This window comes from Antennarius striatus, chromosome 7, assembly GCF_040054535.1.
Source record: "Antennarius striatus isolate MH-2024 chromosome 7, ASM4005453v1, whole genome shotgun sequence".
Taxonomy (NCBI): Eukaryota; Metazoa; Chordata; class Actinopteri; order Lophiiformes; family Antennariidae; genus Antennarius; species Antennarius striatus.
The window spans coordinates 4160025-4175126 of NC_090782.1; the positions used below are offsets into that span (position 1 = coordinate 4160025).

At 42.7% G+C, this 15102-nt stretch overlaps 2 protein-coding genes across 12 annotated transcripts; one reads left to right on the forward strand and one right to left on the reverse strand.

Moving 5' to 3' along the window:
- Positions 1 to 2425: 2425 nt before the first annotated feature.
- Positions 2426 to 12060, reverse strand: vamp4 (vesicle-associated membrane protein 4). Of its 11 annotated transcripts, none has more exons than XM_068320138.1 (10): positions 11848 to 12060; positions 11465 to 11604; positions 11119 to 11266; positions 10424 to 10525; positions 7239 to 7285; positions 7045 to 7095; positions 5283 to 5383; positions 4081 to 4160; positions 3906 to 3957; positions 2426 to 3818 (listed from the first exon to the last, which is right to left on the reverse strand). In XM_068320138.1, exons 3-10 carry the CDS (start codon positions 11119 to 11121, stop codon positions 3793 to 3795), a joined length of 462 nt encoding a protein of 153 aa, XP_068176239.1. In that variant the 5' UTR covers positions 11122 to 11266; positions 11465 to 11604; positions 11848 to 12060; the 3' UTR covers positions 2426 to 3792. The 11 variants fall into 11 exon arrangements, with proteins under 11 accessions (XP_068176239.1, XP_068176237.1, XP_068176236.1 ...); XM_068320136.1 differs by having other exon boundaries at positions 11506 to 11601; positions 11844 to 12060; XM_068320135.1 differs by having other exon boundaries at positions 11119 to 11262; positions 11465 to 11601; positions 11844 to 12060.
- A 585-nt stretch (positions 12061 to 12645) lies between these two features.
- rangrf (RAN guanine nucleotide release factor) lies at positions 12646 to 13772 on the forward strand. Its single transcript, XM_068319879.1, has 2 exons — positions 12646 to 12768; positions 12855 to 13772. Exon 2 carries the CDS (start codon positions 12930 to 12932, stop codon positions 13512 to 13514), a length of 585 nt encoding a protein of 194 aa, XP_068175980.1. The 5' UTR covers positions 12646 to 12768; positions 12855 to 12929; the 3' UTR covers positions 13515 to 13772.
- The last annotated feature ends 1330 nt before the right edge of the window (positions 13773 to 15102 follow it).

A 15102-nucleotide genomic window follows, 5' to 3' on the forward strand; every position in this document is an offset into this window, starting at 1 on the left:
ACCGACAGCTCGCAGATATTTATACGATCTCCAAGGGAAGGAAGGAGGGAACGAGTGGAAGAGAGAAGAGATGAAAAGGAGGGAGGGGAGAGAAGGAGAAGACTTGGGGGCATGCAGGATCAGAGGAGGAAAGGGGGAAGGAGAGTGGAGGGAAAGTAATGGGATGCTCTTCTTTTTTTTGGGCGGGGGGGTAAAATAAAAGTGAACTTTATGCATCTATCCTTTTAAAAATGCTGTTTTTTAAAAAAATTTAAAAACTTTTTCAGGTTCCAGTATGACAGTTCTCTTCAACATTGGTGTAAGTCTGATGTCCTTTACTCAGATCTTACCTGTGACAGCCTCACCTGGTGTGTGTGTGTGTGTGTGTGTGTGTGTGTGTGTGTGTGTGTGTGTGTGTGTGTGTGTGTGTGTGTGTGTGTGTGTGTGTGAGTGTGTGTGTGAGAGAGGGTTTGGTTGAGGTTTGGCCTCAGTAACTTCCTGAGGGTGTGGTGTCTCCTTTCGTACTGGTAGGGCGCCGGCATGCGACACAAGCACCCGGTTAGACGTTATGAAGTCTGAGGTTATGAACTCCATAATGACTTACCCAGTCAGTGGGTACCTGATGAACTGGGTTTGGTTTCTTGTGGTAACGTGAGTGTATTCACACCCGTCATTTGCTGTCTGGGTGGATCTGAAGCGCTCTACCCCTTCAACACAGTATCACAAACACACTGAACACATGCCTGTGGGGATCACTTCTATTGTCATGCAATATAGAGGAGGAGGATCTGTTGTTTATTTTCAGATGTGCATTATGTAAAAGGTTTGAAATTGAAGCAGTTCCTTAGAGTTGCACGCGAGGCATCAGGCGTGCAGACCTGCACACCTTCCAATTCTTTTACGAGTCTCAATATCCGGCCTCTTTGTTCGAGATCTTTCAATCATCTCTGGTTGTTTGCCTCCTTTTTAAGCCTATATGCCCCTCCAGCCAGGCCACCCCAATCCTGGAGACAGCACTTGACCCTTTAGGGAAGTCAGAGGATGCAAAAGGACGTGGGTACTCTTACAAAAACACACACCTTCTCACACAGGTTGATTCCTGCTTATCATCTGCTTCAGGCAGCGCTCATTTAGACAGCTGGTGGGACCTCAGACGCTTGTCTTTATTTATGAGGCATTGTTTGGACAGCTGGAGGGACGGACAAATAAGGTACAGAATGCGTTTGGTTTGGACAATACTGGATTGCAATACTCTCAGTCAGGGTCTATCCTCTCACAGGAAATATGTGGACAATGAAAAAGCAAAGACATGAGAACTGAAGGATAGAATAAAACACGGTTATATGAATGAGTGGGAGAAAAAGCAAATGCAGAAAACTATAAGGACGATTGAGGACAGAATAAATGAATGAAGAGCGACCAAAAGGTCAACTATATACTATAGATGGAAAAGGCTGTGTTGTCTTCGAACATCTGAACAATATTAATCTAATATTTATTAGAATCACACAATATAAGAAGTAGACAGATATCCATCTCTGCAGGTTTCCTCTGTGTCCTTTTGCCGTTACACATCCATCCCTCCCTCTACACAAGCCAGGTCTCCACTGGTCAGTGTGTGTGACTAATGCCGGTCACTATAAGGTACATGCTTCTCTTTTGTTTCATCTGGTTTTATAGGACTCATATAATCGCTGCTATGCCTGGAATCTGAAGTCATCTAGTATTAGCCCCCAACAGAGAACCAGAACATGCCCTGGTGCCAGTCTACGTGAATCCCTGCATGCAAACAGGGTCAAAATGTCCTCTAATGCACAAACATGAAGTATTAGAGGAAAAACGCCACATGTATGGAGAGAGGTAAACCAATGAACAATATAAAAATAAATTCAAATAGACACGGAGGGATAAGCAAGTGCATGAAATGAACTGACCTCCCTCCTCTCCCGTCTTTAAAGCTGTTAAAGCTGACATGAAGGGGACCTCCAGTGTAACCTGGAGGACCATCTGCCATCAATCAATGAAGTTCAAGACCCCTGGGGGCCAATTTACTTATGCTGTTCAGAAAGGTTGGGGCAGTGCTGGACAGGGAAAGGGCAGAGCTGTCAAAGTGGGTTTGTGTCACCAGTGGTGAGAGAACAGGAGCAGGTCTGCTAGAAGCATAAGGCTTCAGGGGCTTCAGTCCATTCCATTTTAGAGCCATCTGGGGACCTTCAAGCTGCCAAATGCCCGATGAAAAAGTCGAGTAATGAGCAGAGATAAAAGAAAGGTTTCACTGGATATCCTAAACGGTCAAGACGGGTAGGATGGCATGATTAGTTTTCCCGCTTTTTCCTTTTCCTTTCCATCGACGCATTAAACTTTACCTCCATCCTTACACTTCTCCTGGTTCCCTCCACACAGGATCCACCCGGTTCCAACCAGACTGAACCAGACCAATGCTCTTTAAAATCACTTTATTTCAGAGCCTAACAATATATCACAGTCTTCCATCGGAATGCCAGAGTATTGTACATCATTACAGAGTCAGTATTTACAGCTTAAATAAATAACATTAAAAATAATAAATTTACAATGTAGAGTTTATGTATTATACAGTTAATTAATCCACACACGACACCTACTTGTGTTTTGTTTGCTAAAATGATCCGTCCTTCAGTGTAACAGTACAAAGGGAAACAGTCCCTTTAGTGGTGACAGGATTTAGAAGCACTCATACAAGCATCACATTGATTCACCCAGCAGATATCAGAACATAAAAGAAACTAAAACAAACCAGAACGACACTTTGAAACCAAACAGAAACATCTGCGGAATGAGAGGGAGCGTTGAATGTCAGGAAGGTGGGAGAACCGTGACCAAACCAGTCCAGACATCTCCATCACACCCCAGGCCCAGGTTTAGATTGCAGAGCAGCAAAGAGACACAAACCACCTGAAGGTCAGGATTTGGCATCATATTGTTTGTACAATGTAAGAACTGGGATGGAAAAAAGGAAATAGTCATTTCTAGAACAGGACTGTGTCTGAACTGACAACCTTCCTTACCTATCCCTTTTCCAGTCATCTTCGGTGATGAGAATACACACCTGGTCAGGGTCAGGGAGCCTATCTGATGATGAAAAGAAGCAAACTCTGCCTATATAGAGAGAACCTCCATCGTTCCCTCGCCTGGTGTCGAACAGGCGAGGGATTCAGATAAGCTAGTGTCTGTGTGATTGTGTGTGTGTGCATGTGTGTGTGTATAGGCCCATTTAGAGTCATCCAATTGGCGATTCCCAATCGCTGAATGAGAAGACCTCCATTTCTGGCCGGAAGATGTTTCCCCTCTCATCCAAAATGCTTCTTCAGAACTAAGGACGCTTTTGGGACGACAGGTGAAACATCTTCAGACCTCAAACTGAAGTTTTCAAACAATTACGAAGCATATATCCCCTCGTCTTTAATGAATCTACCTGTATGTAAAAGGATAACCTGGGATGTTTTTCCTGTTGCCAAAGACGTAGTCCTACAAATGTGATATCATGAACAATGAACTGACAGCCTTTTCTCCCGATCTACTTGAAAAGATCTCTGTAGCTGAGCTAAAACCAAGCCATCAAACTGGTCTCGGCACTGATCTCACAGCAGAAATACCAATCATAAAATCTGTAAGAAGGGTCATTTGAGGGCATGTCCTTAAGGGTACAGGGGCAGACATTGGGGTGGGTGTGGAAGGGTGTCTAACGCCCCCTAGAAGAAGTGGACGACTGTGTTCAGAGAGACGAGCGGTGGAGGAAGACAGGGTTTCTCCCCAATCCTCCCCGTTCAGACACTAGCGATACCGCAGGATCACTGGAACTGAGAAGAAGAAAGAAAAAAGTTAATGAGAAGTCGTCCACGTTGTTTTAAATTTGAACCTGTATGAATGTCGCATCAAATACTCACTGATGATAATGAGCAGGAGAGCAACAACTACCAAGGCAATAATCATCTTCATCTGGAGGAGAAAACAAAACCATAAACACACATTCCTCTCATAAGAATGGACAACCCTGACTGTAACTTGAACAGAACACAAACGAAGGGATGAGCAGGAAGTGTGGCGTCTGCACCAACCCACCTTCATGTCTCTCCACCACATCCTCCTGTGCAGCTGTTTGGCTCGGCTGCTGAAGGCGGACGCGTTGTCCGATAGGCTCTCTGGAGCATCACACCAAAGCAGCACCAACGGGGGGACAAGTGAGGGTAAAAATAAAGAGCACAACAGAAGAGGCAAGCGTCTGTTAACCGTGCCCACCGCCTCACTGACATTTCCACGTCCGCATGAACGTTAACGACCTGCCGCCGCTACAAACGGAGGCACTCAGGAGGGGCTTCAGAGAGGACGCTTGTTAATCTGGAGGAATTTAACTACAGGCTACCGGCACACGGGTCCGACAGGAGACCACATGCAATGCAGAAACAGACACCAGACATGCAAATCAAGTAAAACCCACAAATAAACAAACACTCAAAATTAACTGGAGCCCAGGTGTACATCATTGTCTTATTTGGCTGGAGGACAAATAGTTACACAACATCTGCATGGATGAGACACAAGCCCCTTAGGGCTCAGCTCTTCATCCAACGAGAAGGGGTAGAATACTCTGCGTGTGCGTGTGTGTGTGAGTCATACGGCACGAGTTGAGCATGTTTCACCTGCACAATACACACCAACTAATAAACCCTGGGGCTGTAGGTTCTGTATGTGAGAGTACGGCCTGTCAACGGGTTCCAGACACACACCTGGTAAAACACTGGAGCTGGATATGTCATTAGAGGACGGCACAGATTTACACGCTAGCAGCAGAAAGCGAGAACACAAACACAAATACCTGGTTGTTCAAACCTCTCAAAAGTCAGGATTCGAGTTTTTTGCCAAGTAAATTCTAAACAGAGTATGCCGTTTGAGTTTTAAAGTAATATTAAAAACTAAATATCTCTTTCAAGCTGTATTTAAAACTGCATTTTTATATTTTATATGTATTTAGCAGCCAGTTTCATCTAAGTTACATTTTATTCATCTGATAAAAAAAACCCAACCCTTTATTCAAACTATTTCATACAGAAAATTAAAAATGTACAGCTTAACATCATCCCCTTTCGGTTTTTCATGGAAGCACATTTCAAATATCATGAGCGACGGCTAAAATTCACCTACTGCAGGTAGAGAGGACACTGAGCCTCAGAACTACTGTATGTTGGAGCCATCTATAAGCAACTAAGTAAAAGTGAAAAATGTTTTGACTTTGCTCGGGGACCCACACAGAAACTCAAACTCACCTGACTTGTCCTGCAGGTCGTCGAGGCGCTCGCCCCTTTCTATCACTTTAGAGATATTCTCCTGCATCACGTCAATCACCTCATCAACCTGGGACTGCACCCTGAGGACAAACGTGGGTGTGAGGTGGATAGAAAGGGTTAAACAGAGAGTGCGTGGAGAACACAATCCTCCATGGCGCTCGAGGTCCCAACATGTTACTAGCATCTAAACACAACGGCCCTCGAGATAGACCAGCTTTCATTAGAATTACTGGACCATAAAACCCTTAGAATGGTCTGGATCAGGTAATTCTTCTGTCAGTTCTGTATCATTGTAAATATTATCCAATGAAGAGCAAAATCTAGTAAATTGTCTAATAATAGGACAAAAAAAATAAACTCTTGGTCCAGATGTTGATACAGATCAGCATGAAACTGTAATGGATTGCTCCTGAGGACATGGACTGCTGTCTAAAAAATGTCATCAGGGACGGTTCATAGTTTTTAGAATAATGTTGCCAACAGGCAGACAGACAGATGAACAAGCAAACCAATGTCAAAAACAATTCCTCATTGGTTGGTGAGGGGGGGTAATAAAGACAGGATTTGTCAAGGACTGACCTTCTTTATTGTTAACTCACAACAATACAAATACCAGTTTTCCCAACAATATCCTCTTCTTGGTCCGGTTGGCAGGCAAGTCAAGCATGAAAACCTCTAGATCAGCACCACGGGTGCTTTTCATCGAGGTTTTTATTCTATTTGTACATTTATCCGACCAGGAAGTTTTTTTAAGATTAACCATGTCTATTGAACTAAAGACAGATTATATTTTGATAAAATTATATTTTATTCTGTTATTATTTCAAGACTTCAATACAGAGTCCAAACTGCAACTGTATACAAATGCAAAAGAGGAAAAATGCCAAAAATGCTTGAATATCAAAAGATGCCACCTCAGCACTTGGTTTTGGGTTGAAAATCTTTTTAAAAATATATAGGAAAGACTGTTTCTAAGTTATGATCCTGAAACAAAACATGACGGAGGGAGACGCCGTTCCTGTATCCCCCTCCTCAAATCAATGGTGGGAAATAAAAAGCAGATAAAAATATTTTCCATTATCAAATATTCAAACCAGTCACATCTTACATAACTGGTCCATATTACTCTTATTTCATAGCACAAAATACTTCTTGGAGGAGAAGAACGAAGAATGCAAGAATGCAGAGGCTTCTAATTGAGATTTTTTTTTAAAAAAGGAATTTGTTTTCTGGACCAACTCGTCACACTTTCCATTAAAAATCCATTGGTTGTTATAGAAAAAGAAGTCCAGGAAATGATCCATCTTGGACCTTAGCTTGATTGCTCGCTGAGGACGTAATACACAAAACAAAGGCCAGAGCCAAACACGCCATGAGGAAGCAGCATGGGCTGCCTCAAACGCACATGAACACATGTCGAGGACCTGACCTGAGGGGTCTGGGTTCACCCACAGAGGAGCGCCTAGGCAATGTATACAGCATTCCAGGACCGGGTCCTGATGGCATCTGGTTTCATGTGCTCAAAACGACAAACTGTCAAGTATGACCAGAGCGTGGAGAGACATGTCTGCATGCCAGCCAGTCTCAACAATGGCCTCCTCTGGAGAGTGTACGTGGGGGGGTGTTACAATAACCGGCGCACAAACGCCTCTCTAACACAATCTACAGCTCCTGTAAACACGGGGAACTGAACACCAGAGTGGCCCTTGGTTATTAACTTTAATGAGGAATTCATACTCACTGCTTCATTTTGTCATTCTGGGGTCCAAACCTGGGTCCCGTGGGGCCTCTCCTGGGAGACGGGCATTAATGAAGCAACAGTTATCAAACTGATTCTTTGCATCAACTTCTTCTGCTCTATCTTCAATATGAACGACTCATCGCTGCTCCGATTACCTCATTGACTGAACTGAAAATATACTCAAACAAACTCACAGAAAGAAGTCTTCCTCTTCATCCGAGTCTTCCTCCAGAAGGTTCCTCTGTAGAGGAAAAACACTTTAGTGATTCATAAATACTGAACCATTATTGTTTCCATGTCAGAGAACAAGCTGTTCCCATGGTTACCGCATCGTTTTTCCTTTTTCCTCTGACATTCTCTGTCATTAGTTCCTTTGTGGGGCAATACCAGGTTTAAAGGGTGATAATGGAGTATTTGAAGTGTTGCCTCGGTAAGTTATTTCATATTCAGTCACATATTCCTGACATTGAACTCTTACAACTTCCTCTAATCATTACAGATACTAGTATTTAGAACTAGTCTACGTCCCTCTCTCTGTGTCTCCCGGCATGATCCTGGGCTGTGATGGATGCTGCTGACTCTGATGCCTTCATAACTTCACAGCTGAACACTAAACGTGCTATTCTGGAACCAGATCTCTGAACTCAAGCAAATTCAACTTACATATTTTAGAAGTTATTTTTTTTTACAGGGAGGAGAGCTCACATCGGCCCACTCATCATGTCTGGACACACAGCTTCTGTCTGGTTAGTTCGTTTTGTCAAAAAATCACATTAAAAAGAAATTTAACTTGATTAACTTTAGAAATGTGACTTCATTGTCCAATCAGTTTAAAGTCTAAAGCCTATCAAATTGTAAAGGTTTAAAATATATTTGAGTGGATTTTAGAAAGGAGCTGAAGAAAGCCACATGTTGAGTCATCTTTGATGTCCAACAATGATTGGAACAACATTTTAACAAGATGCCAAAAATGGACCTGACCAGAATCAGATAAAAGAAGAAGGTTGTTGGGGGACGGTGCCTTGCTCACAGGCACCTTGGCAGTGCTCAGGAGTTGAACTGGCACCTCTCCAAGCCTTTTGGTCCTCAGCCCAAAACCCAGTGGACTGAGCTACTGCTGCCCCAAATGGACTTTCTGGAATCTCAAGGTAGATTATGAAAAGAAACGCGGATATAATCAGAACCATGTCTAGGCCGTCCGGGGGTAGAACCTGTATATATCTATGAAATGTTTTCATATAGAACAGGAGCAATAAAGTCTCTCAGTGGGAGACTGAAAAAGTCTGTTTGTGTTTGGACGGCATACATGAGAGGAAACAAATGAAGTTATGGGAGAGAGTAGTGGAAGCTAGACTAAGGGCAGAAGTGACCATTTGTGAGCAGCAGTATGGTTTCATGCCAAAAAAAAGAGTACTACAGATGCAGTATTTGCTTTGAGGATGTTGATAGAGAAGTACAGAGAAGGCCAGAGGGAGCTGCATTGTGTTTTTGTAGATCTGGAGAAAGCTGATGACAGGGTGCCCAGAGAGGAACTGTGGTATTGTATGAGGAAGTCTGGAGTGGCAGAGAAGTATGTTAGAGCGGTGCAGGACATGTATGAGGACTGTAAGACAGTGGTGAGGTGTGCTGTAGGTGTGACAGAGGAGTTCAAGGTGGAGGTGGGACTGCATCAGGGATCAGCTCTGAGCCCCCTCTTGTTCGCTATAGTGATGGACAGGCTGACAGACGAGCTTAGACAGGAATCTCCATGGACTATGATGTTTGCAGATGACATTGTGATCTGTAGCGAGAGCAGGGAACAGGTGGAGGAGAAGCTAGAGAGGTGGAGGTTTGTCCTGGAAAGGAGAGGAATGAAGGTTAGCTGCAGTAAGACAGAGTACATGTGTGTGAATGAGAGAGACCCAAGTGGAAGAGTGAGGTTACAGGGAGAAGAGATCAAGAAGGTGGAGGATTTGAAGTACTTAGGGTCAACAGTCCAGAGCAATGGAGAGTGTGGAAAAGAGGTGAAGAAGCGTGTACAGGCAGGATGGAACGGGTGGAGGAAAGTGTCAGGTGTGATGTGTGATAGAAGAGTTTCAGCTAAAATGAAGGGAAAGGTGTACAAAACTGTTGTGAGACCAGCGATGTTGTTTGGCCTAGAGACAGTGTCACTGAGGAAAAGACAGGAGACAGAGCTGGAGGTAGCAGAGATGAAGATGCTGAGGTTCTCTCTGGGAGTGACCAGGAAGGATAGGATCAGGAATGAGTACATCAGAGGGACAGCACATGTTAGAGGTTTTGGAGATAAAGTCAGAGAGGCCAGACTGAGATGGTTTGGACATGTCCAGAGGAGAGATAGTTAATATATTGGTAGAAGGATGCTGAGTTTTGACCTGCCAGGCAGGAGGCCTAGAGGAAGACCAAAGAGGAGGTTTATGGATGTAATGAGGGAAGACATGAAGGTAGTTGGTGTGAGAGAAGAGGATTCAAAGGACAGGGCTAGATGGAGGAAATTGATTCGCTGTGGCAACCCCTGAAGGGAAAAGTCGAAAGGAAAAGAAGAAGACATGAGAGGAAACAAAGGCCTTCACTGGACCGCATCTGAGGAGAGGTTGGATCAATACAGTTTGCTGTGCTTCACCTTCGGGAGTAGAACTAATTAAAGCAGGCAGATGTGGTTCATCAACAGGTTACATGGAGTCTCTCATTTTCCAGCCATAGAATTTCACCTTCCAGAAATCATGTTTTGAAGTCCAAGCTGAGGGAATGGTGACCATATGATCATAAAGAACTCAGGGCATTCCTGCTGTATGCTGGTTTTCTTTCTTTCCACTGTCAGCAGAGAAGACTTATGGGAGAACTGGTGCAAGAAGAGCTGTACAGAAAATCACGAAGGATAGAAGAGAGCATCGTATGGTGCAAATCTCCCATAAGCTTAGCTGGATCCCAGCTCCACAGAGCAACAAACAGAAGAGACAAAGAAGAGAGAAGAAACTAAATAAAATAAAGAATCAGAAGAAGGACAAAGAGGGTGCCGGAGGGAGGGGGGGATGATCATTTTGATGAGATCCAGGTATTTGGCAGCAAAAGTTTCTTCACTTAAAACTCTGTGAAATCCAGCCTTCCTTCAAAGGTCTGTTCTCCTTTGGACTCCCTCATTTTTTCCACCGACATTAAGTCACATTAAACCCCCTATTTTCTGTTAACATCCGTTTTTGATAACAATGAACACAAAAAATCATGGATGGATGGTACGGAGCTCCTTACCATCCATCCAAATCAGAGGATGAGATCTACCGTTACCTAACAGGGAAATATGACATTAACGTGTCTTTACAAAGCACTTCTCAACAAATACTGGATGTTAGTTGTCTCAGGTGAAACAAGGATTATGTCTCACCCTCTCACTGCGAATGGATCCCGTGACCTCATCGTCATTGAGGTGCCTTTTAAACTTGGGGGGCATGTTGTCTTCAGGCTGTTCCTCCCGATCAGGTTCCCTCTGTAGAACAAGAGGAGGATCAGTTGGGATGTGGGACAATGTGAGGTCCACAACACACTAGTAACAAGTCAAGTTTTGCACACAAAAGTTCTCTAATTCTGTCAGTGATCTGACGTGCAAGATGATTCACAGCTTGGTCCTGCATGCACCAGGGTCAAGTTAGACCTAAATCTAAACAAACTAAGTTGATGTTGACTCCTGTGTAAACCCCTAGAAACGGATATCAATGTGATCCTTGCATTATGCCATTAGCCTGTGAAATACATTTACTTGGTGAGTAAACAAAAATGGGGAGATCTTCGTAAGATGTCTTACATTGTAAATTTCCAGGTATCTCACTAGATTTGAAAGGAAATATCATCGGGACAAAAAACTATGTTGGATGTGAAAAACATACTGTTCTTCCAATTAAAACCCCTTGAGTCTCTCATCGACTCTTACATGTTCCAAATAGTGCCACAAAACACAACAGTACCTGAATAAAATGTCGCTGTGACACTAAACTAAATAACATGTGACCCTCAGGCTCTATCTGGACCAGAACAGACTCACACACACCACCTCTCCCAGTCCAGCAGTAAAACTTAGAATACCATTGAATCCAGTTCAGTCGGACACTGTGGGTTTCTCAGCAGTGTCCTGTTCTGGCAATGCGTTTGGAAAAAGGCCTTTCAGTGGCCAGGAGAAGAGAAGAGCTTTCCAGTAACCAGAGGAGAATGGAAGCAGAGGACAGGGTTCTATCTGAAGCAGTGACAGTGGGAAGAGACATAAAAATAAAATAAAAAAAATAAAAAAAACATGCTGCTAAAAATCGCAATTAGTATGTCAGGTTTTGGCAACAGAACTGAGATAATCATGACACAAGAACAGCAGAAGACAGTTAATTATTAATGATCCCAATCAGTCCATGGATTAAAGCAAATAGTGAGACAGACGAACCAATCAGAGAGGAAAGCAGGATGCTGCGTTCATGGACTCACGTCCGGAGGGCTCTTCCCTTCTAGGTGCTTCTGATGTCAGGCTTTACAGCCTAACTAGTGAGCTGGTTCCGATGACGGCACGTCTCTGGAGCACAGCTACTGTCACGGATAATAAACGCGAACAACTTTAGCTGGTTCAGGTGTTTGTTAGCTTAAATTTACTACATCAGGATGTTGGTATCCATTATTAGGTCTTCATTAAAACGACAACGTAGTCAAGATGTAAAGGGACCGATAAAACCCAAACGCGGCTCGGTGTTGGATAATTTATCGGTTCATTGACATGTAGCTACTAGCATACGGTACGCTAAGGATGCTAACAGGGCTAGCTAACGTACCCACTCCTCTAATCCAGATCTGATGGCGGATGTTGGTGGACACAGACACACGGACGCTCTGGGATGATTTCACGGCTTTCAGGCTTCGGACTGGCTTGAGGGTTGTGTTACCGTCATTTCAAACGCTGTCCTGACGATGAGACAGGGATTTCTAACAGTCCGCTTCTCCATCTGAGTCAGCTGACCAGGGAACGAGGAAGTCGTTAGACACCGTGACGAATAACAATCACTGCCTGTAAATACAGCATTAGTAAATGTTCATACGAGCTAGAAATGCGTCAGTTCCTCATGGAAATAAGCGACACTCCATAAATGGAGTAACGCATGCATGACAAATAAAAAATAACTTAATTACACTTTGCTTTTATACTTCTGCGCTACTTTTAAATATTGTGTCCTTAATTTTTACAATTTTATTTTGATCTACTTTTCAAATCTCTATCACTGTTTACATTCCCCCATTGTACTGCTACTAGTAGTAATCTTAGCAGCATTTATCTATTTATTTTATTTATGTGTTATTTTGCATACACTTTAATTTTATAATTTTATATTAGTTCAATTTCAGATTTTTTTTTTATAGTTAGACTTGGGAATTATACAATACAAAACAAATCCCACAAAATAAGTTATAAATAAGTTAAATAATAGAATACCGGTAATAAAAAATACAGAGAAACAACAACAACAACAACAACGACTCGATTTCTCTGGACTACTTCCGGTGTTAAATCCCTGACGGTTGTCAGAGCTGCGGTGTGTTTCTCCAGTGAGTTGCGCTGCAATACCCGGATGTTCCTTAGTTGCCGCTTTGCACCTGATTGACCTGGAGGTGGCGGTAGTGAGTCTACCACACGCCAAACTGGGCTTGAATTTGAAGACGAGAAGAAAAAGGCGGAAGCAGAACAAAGCGTTGAATTCGTTGGTGAGTGTTGTGTTCACCAACATTTCCCATCACTTTGTTTACAGCTGTATTATTATGTTTTCATGGGTTAATTTTTATTTTAACAGGCAGTGTTGATGTGACTGTAAGTAGATAAAATAGACTCGTCTGCAGTCGATCTTGGAGCTTCTCACATTCTCCACATGGATACGCAGACAGTCGATGGCAGCACTGATCCGTTTCCTCTGTTTGGAGGAGCGCTGACAGCCTTCATCCCTCACAGCGCCACAGATGTCAGTGACCTGAGGGAGATCCCGGACAACCAGGAGGTGTTCACCCACGCACACACTGACCAGAGTCTGATCGTGGAGCTGGTGGAGTACCAGGGGCATGTAGCGGACCACGACGCAGCCAGGTTTCATTTTGAAGACATAGCTGGCAGTAACAAAGCTTCGGAGCCAAGTGCTTGTGAGGTGACCAGTGTTGTACCCCTGCCCAAATCTGACCTGTCCCTGTCAGATTGCAGCTCTGCCTGGATGCTGACTGGAACACAGTGTGTATCCAAATTCAATGAAGAAGCAAAGAATACAGTCACCCTTCACCTGGGTGTGTTCCGCCTGCCTCAGTTCTCCACAGATATTCTGATCACCTTCAACGACCCCCAGAGCATCAGCCCTGGCAGCAGCAGCGCCACTCCAACAGGGACACACGGGGAGCCATGGACTGTACAGGACTTCCAGCGATTGTTGCAGACTTTGACTCTGCGCATCCCTGGCCTGTTTGGGTAAAGCCCCTGTTCTCTACGTAAGGACTTAACAAGACTGCAGGTCTTGTTTTAGGCACGTTTCAAATATCAAATAACAGAAATGTTAAATGCTGATGGTTCCCACTCCCAAAGTTATGAAAGCAGTTCCTTAGAGTGGTGGTCCTGTCCCTAACATGAGATGTAAAATAAAAGTGTTTCCATTCGCGTTTCCTTGTTCTGACAGTTAAATTGAGCTGAGAGCCAAACATCTGCTATGTCATAATAAATACTTTGGATGAAAAACCAAAAAATGTTCACATATGCATTATTTCCCAAACAATTTTTATTCATATGAATTATTTATGTGGAAAAACAAGCATTTAAACTTCTAATCAAAAATGACAACCTTTCAAACTTCAGAAGTGATATAATAAACACAGGAAACGGAGTTCAGAGAATTTACAGAGAACCTGAGGTATAATGTCTGGATGTAGTCTTTTTTAATCAAATGACAAGATATTTGTGATTAGTTGAGCTATACTACAATATTTACACGTAGCCCCTGGAAACATTAAGAATATTCACAGGTGTACAAGTACCCCTGATTGTGAATCACTGTGTGACACTGCTTTAGTATTGTCACTTAACATCCAGATTCATTTAAAGGTAAATTTGATAAAATGAAATATGGGGAAATTGATAGATAGATAGATAGATAGATAGATAGATAGATAGATAGATAGATAGATAGATAGATAGATAGATAGATAGATATGGCCGACATTAATTGTTTTGATGATAAAACCATCCCTTTGTTAGCTGGAAGTTTTAACTCACTCAGCACTTAATAGAAATAGTTTTTCTTCAAGTACGTATGCTAGAAGAAAAAATCATTTCGTCACGAGTCTGATGTTAAATAAAAGCCATGACAGTGAGGGAATTCAGGTAAGCCTTACATAACAAACAGGAGGAAGCACAGTCTGTCTCCTCCAAGCCTCATCAAATCCGCCTCACCCTCTGGCGGAATCGAGAAGGATTAAGGTCTCATAAAGTCAGACATCCTTTCGTCTGGGTGATCAGAGTGTAGTACATTCTTTCCACTAGAACCATGACAGCAAACGTCTTTCTGACTCCTTTGGATAAACATTGTGTTATTAGTTCTTTTTATAATAAAGTCTGAAAAACATCCTGTCCAATCCAATGAAGGTTTTGGAAAATTTTAGACATCTTATATTGATGTCATGGTAGGACATAATTTCTGAGGCATTATATCCATGTCCAGGTTATGAAAACATTAAATTACAGTGTAGCTTCAACAGTGCAGTGGTCTCGTGCTTTTTGGCCTACTTCTTATACTATGTGGACCGACTAACAGTTGGAAACAAAAATGACTCATGTGAAGTGGTTTAATTTTTCTCTGCGATCAGAAATAAAAGAAATATTTTAATACCCATAACCTAACGAAGCAATTGTTTTGCTCTGTCTTTAAGAACTTTCTGTTCCTTTCAGTATTTGACCATATTACATGTCTCACTACCAAGAGCCCTTACTGAGGGCGATGGCAAGTTTTTTTATGCCAAGGATCCTTTAATTGACACAAAATGGACAGCTGTTTTGGAATTGATAATTGT

Coding starts and splice junctions, on each gene's coding strand:
- vamp4 (XM_068320138.1), bottom strand. Junction 7,286..10,423: donor GATCCATTCGCAGTGAGAGG/GTGAGACATAAT, acceptor TTTCCTCTACAG/AGGAACCTTCTGGAGGAAGA. Junction 3,958..4,080: donor TGTGGTGGAGAGACATGAAG/GTGGGTTGGTGC, acceptor TTTCTCCTCCAG/ATGAAGATGATTATTGCCTT.
- rangrf (XM_068319879.1), top strand. CDS start 12,930: ATGGATACGCAGACAGTCGATGGCAGCACTGATCCGTTTCCTCTGTTT.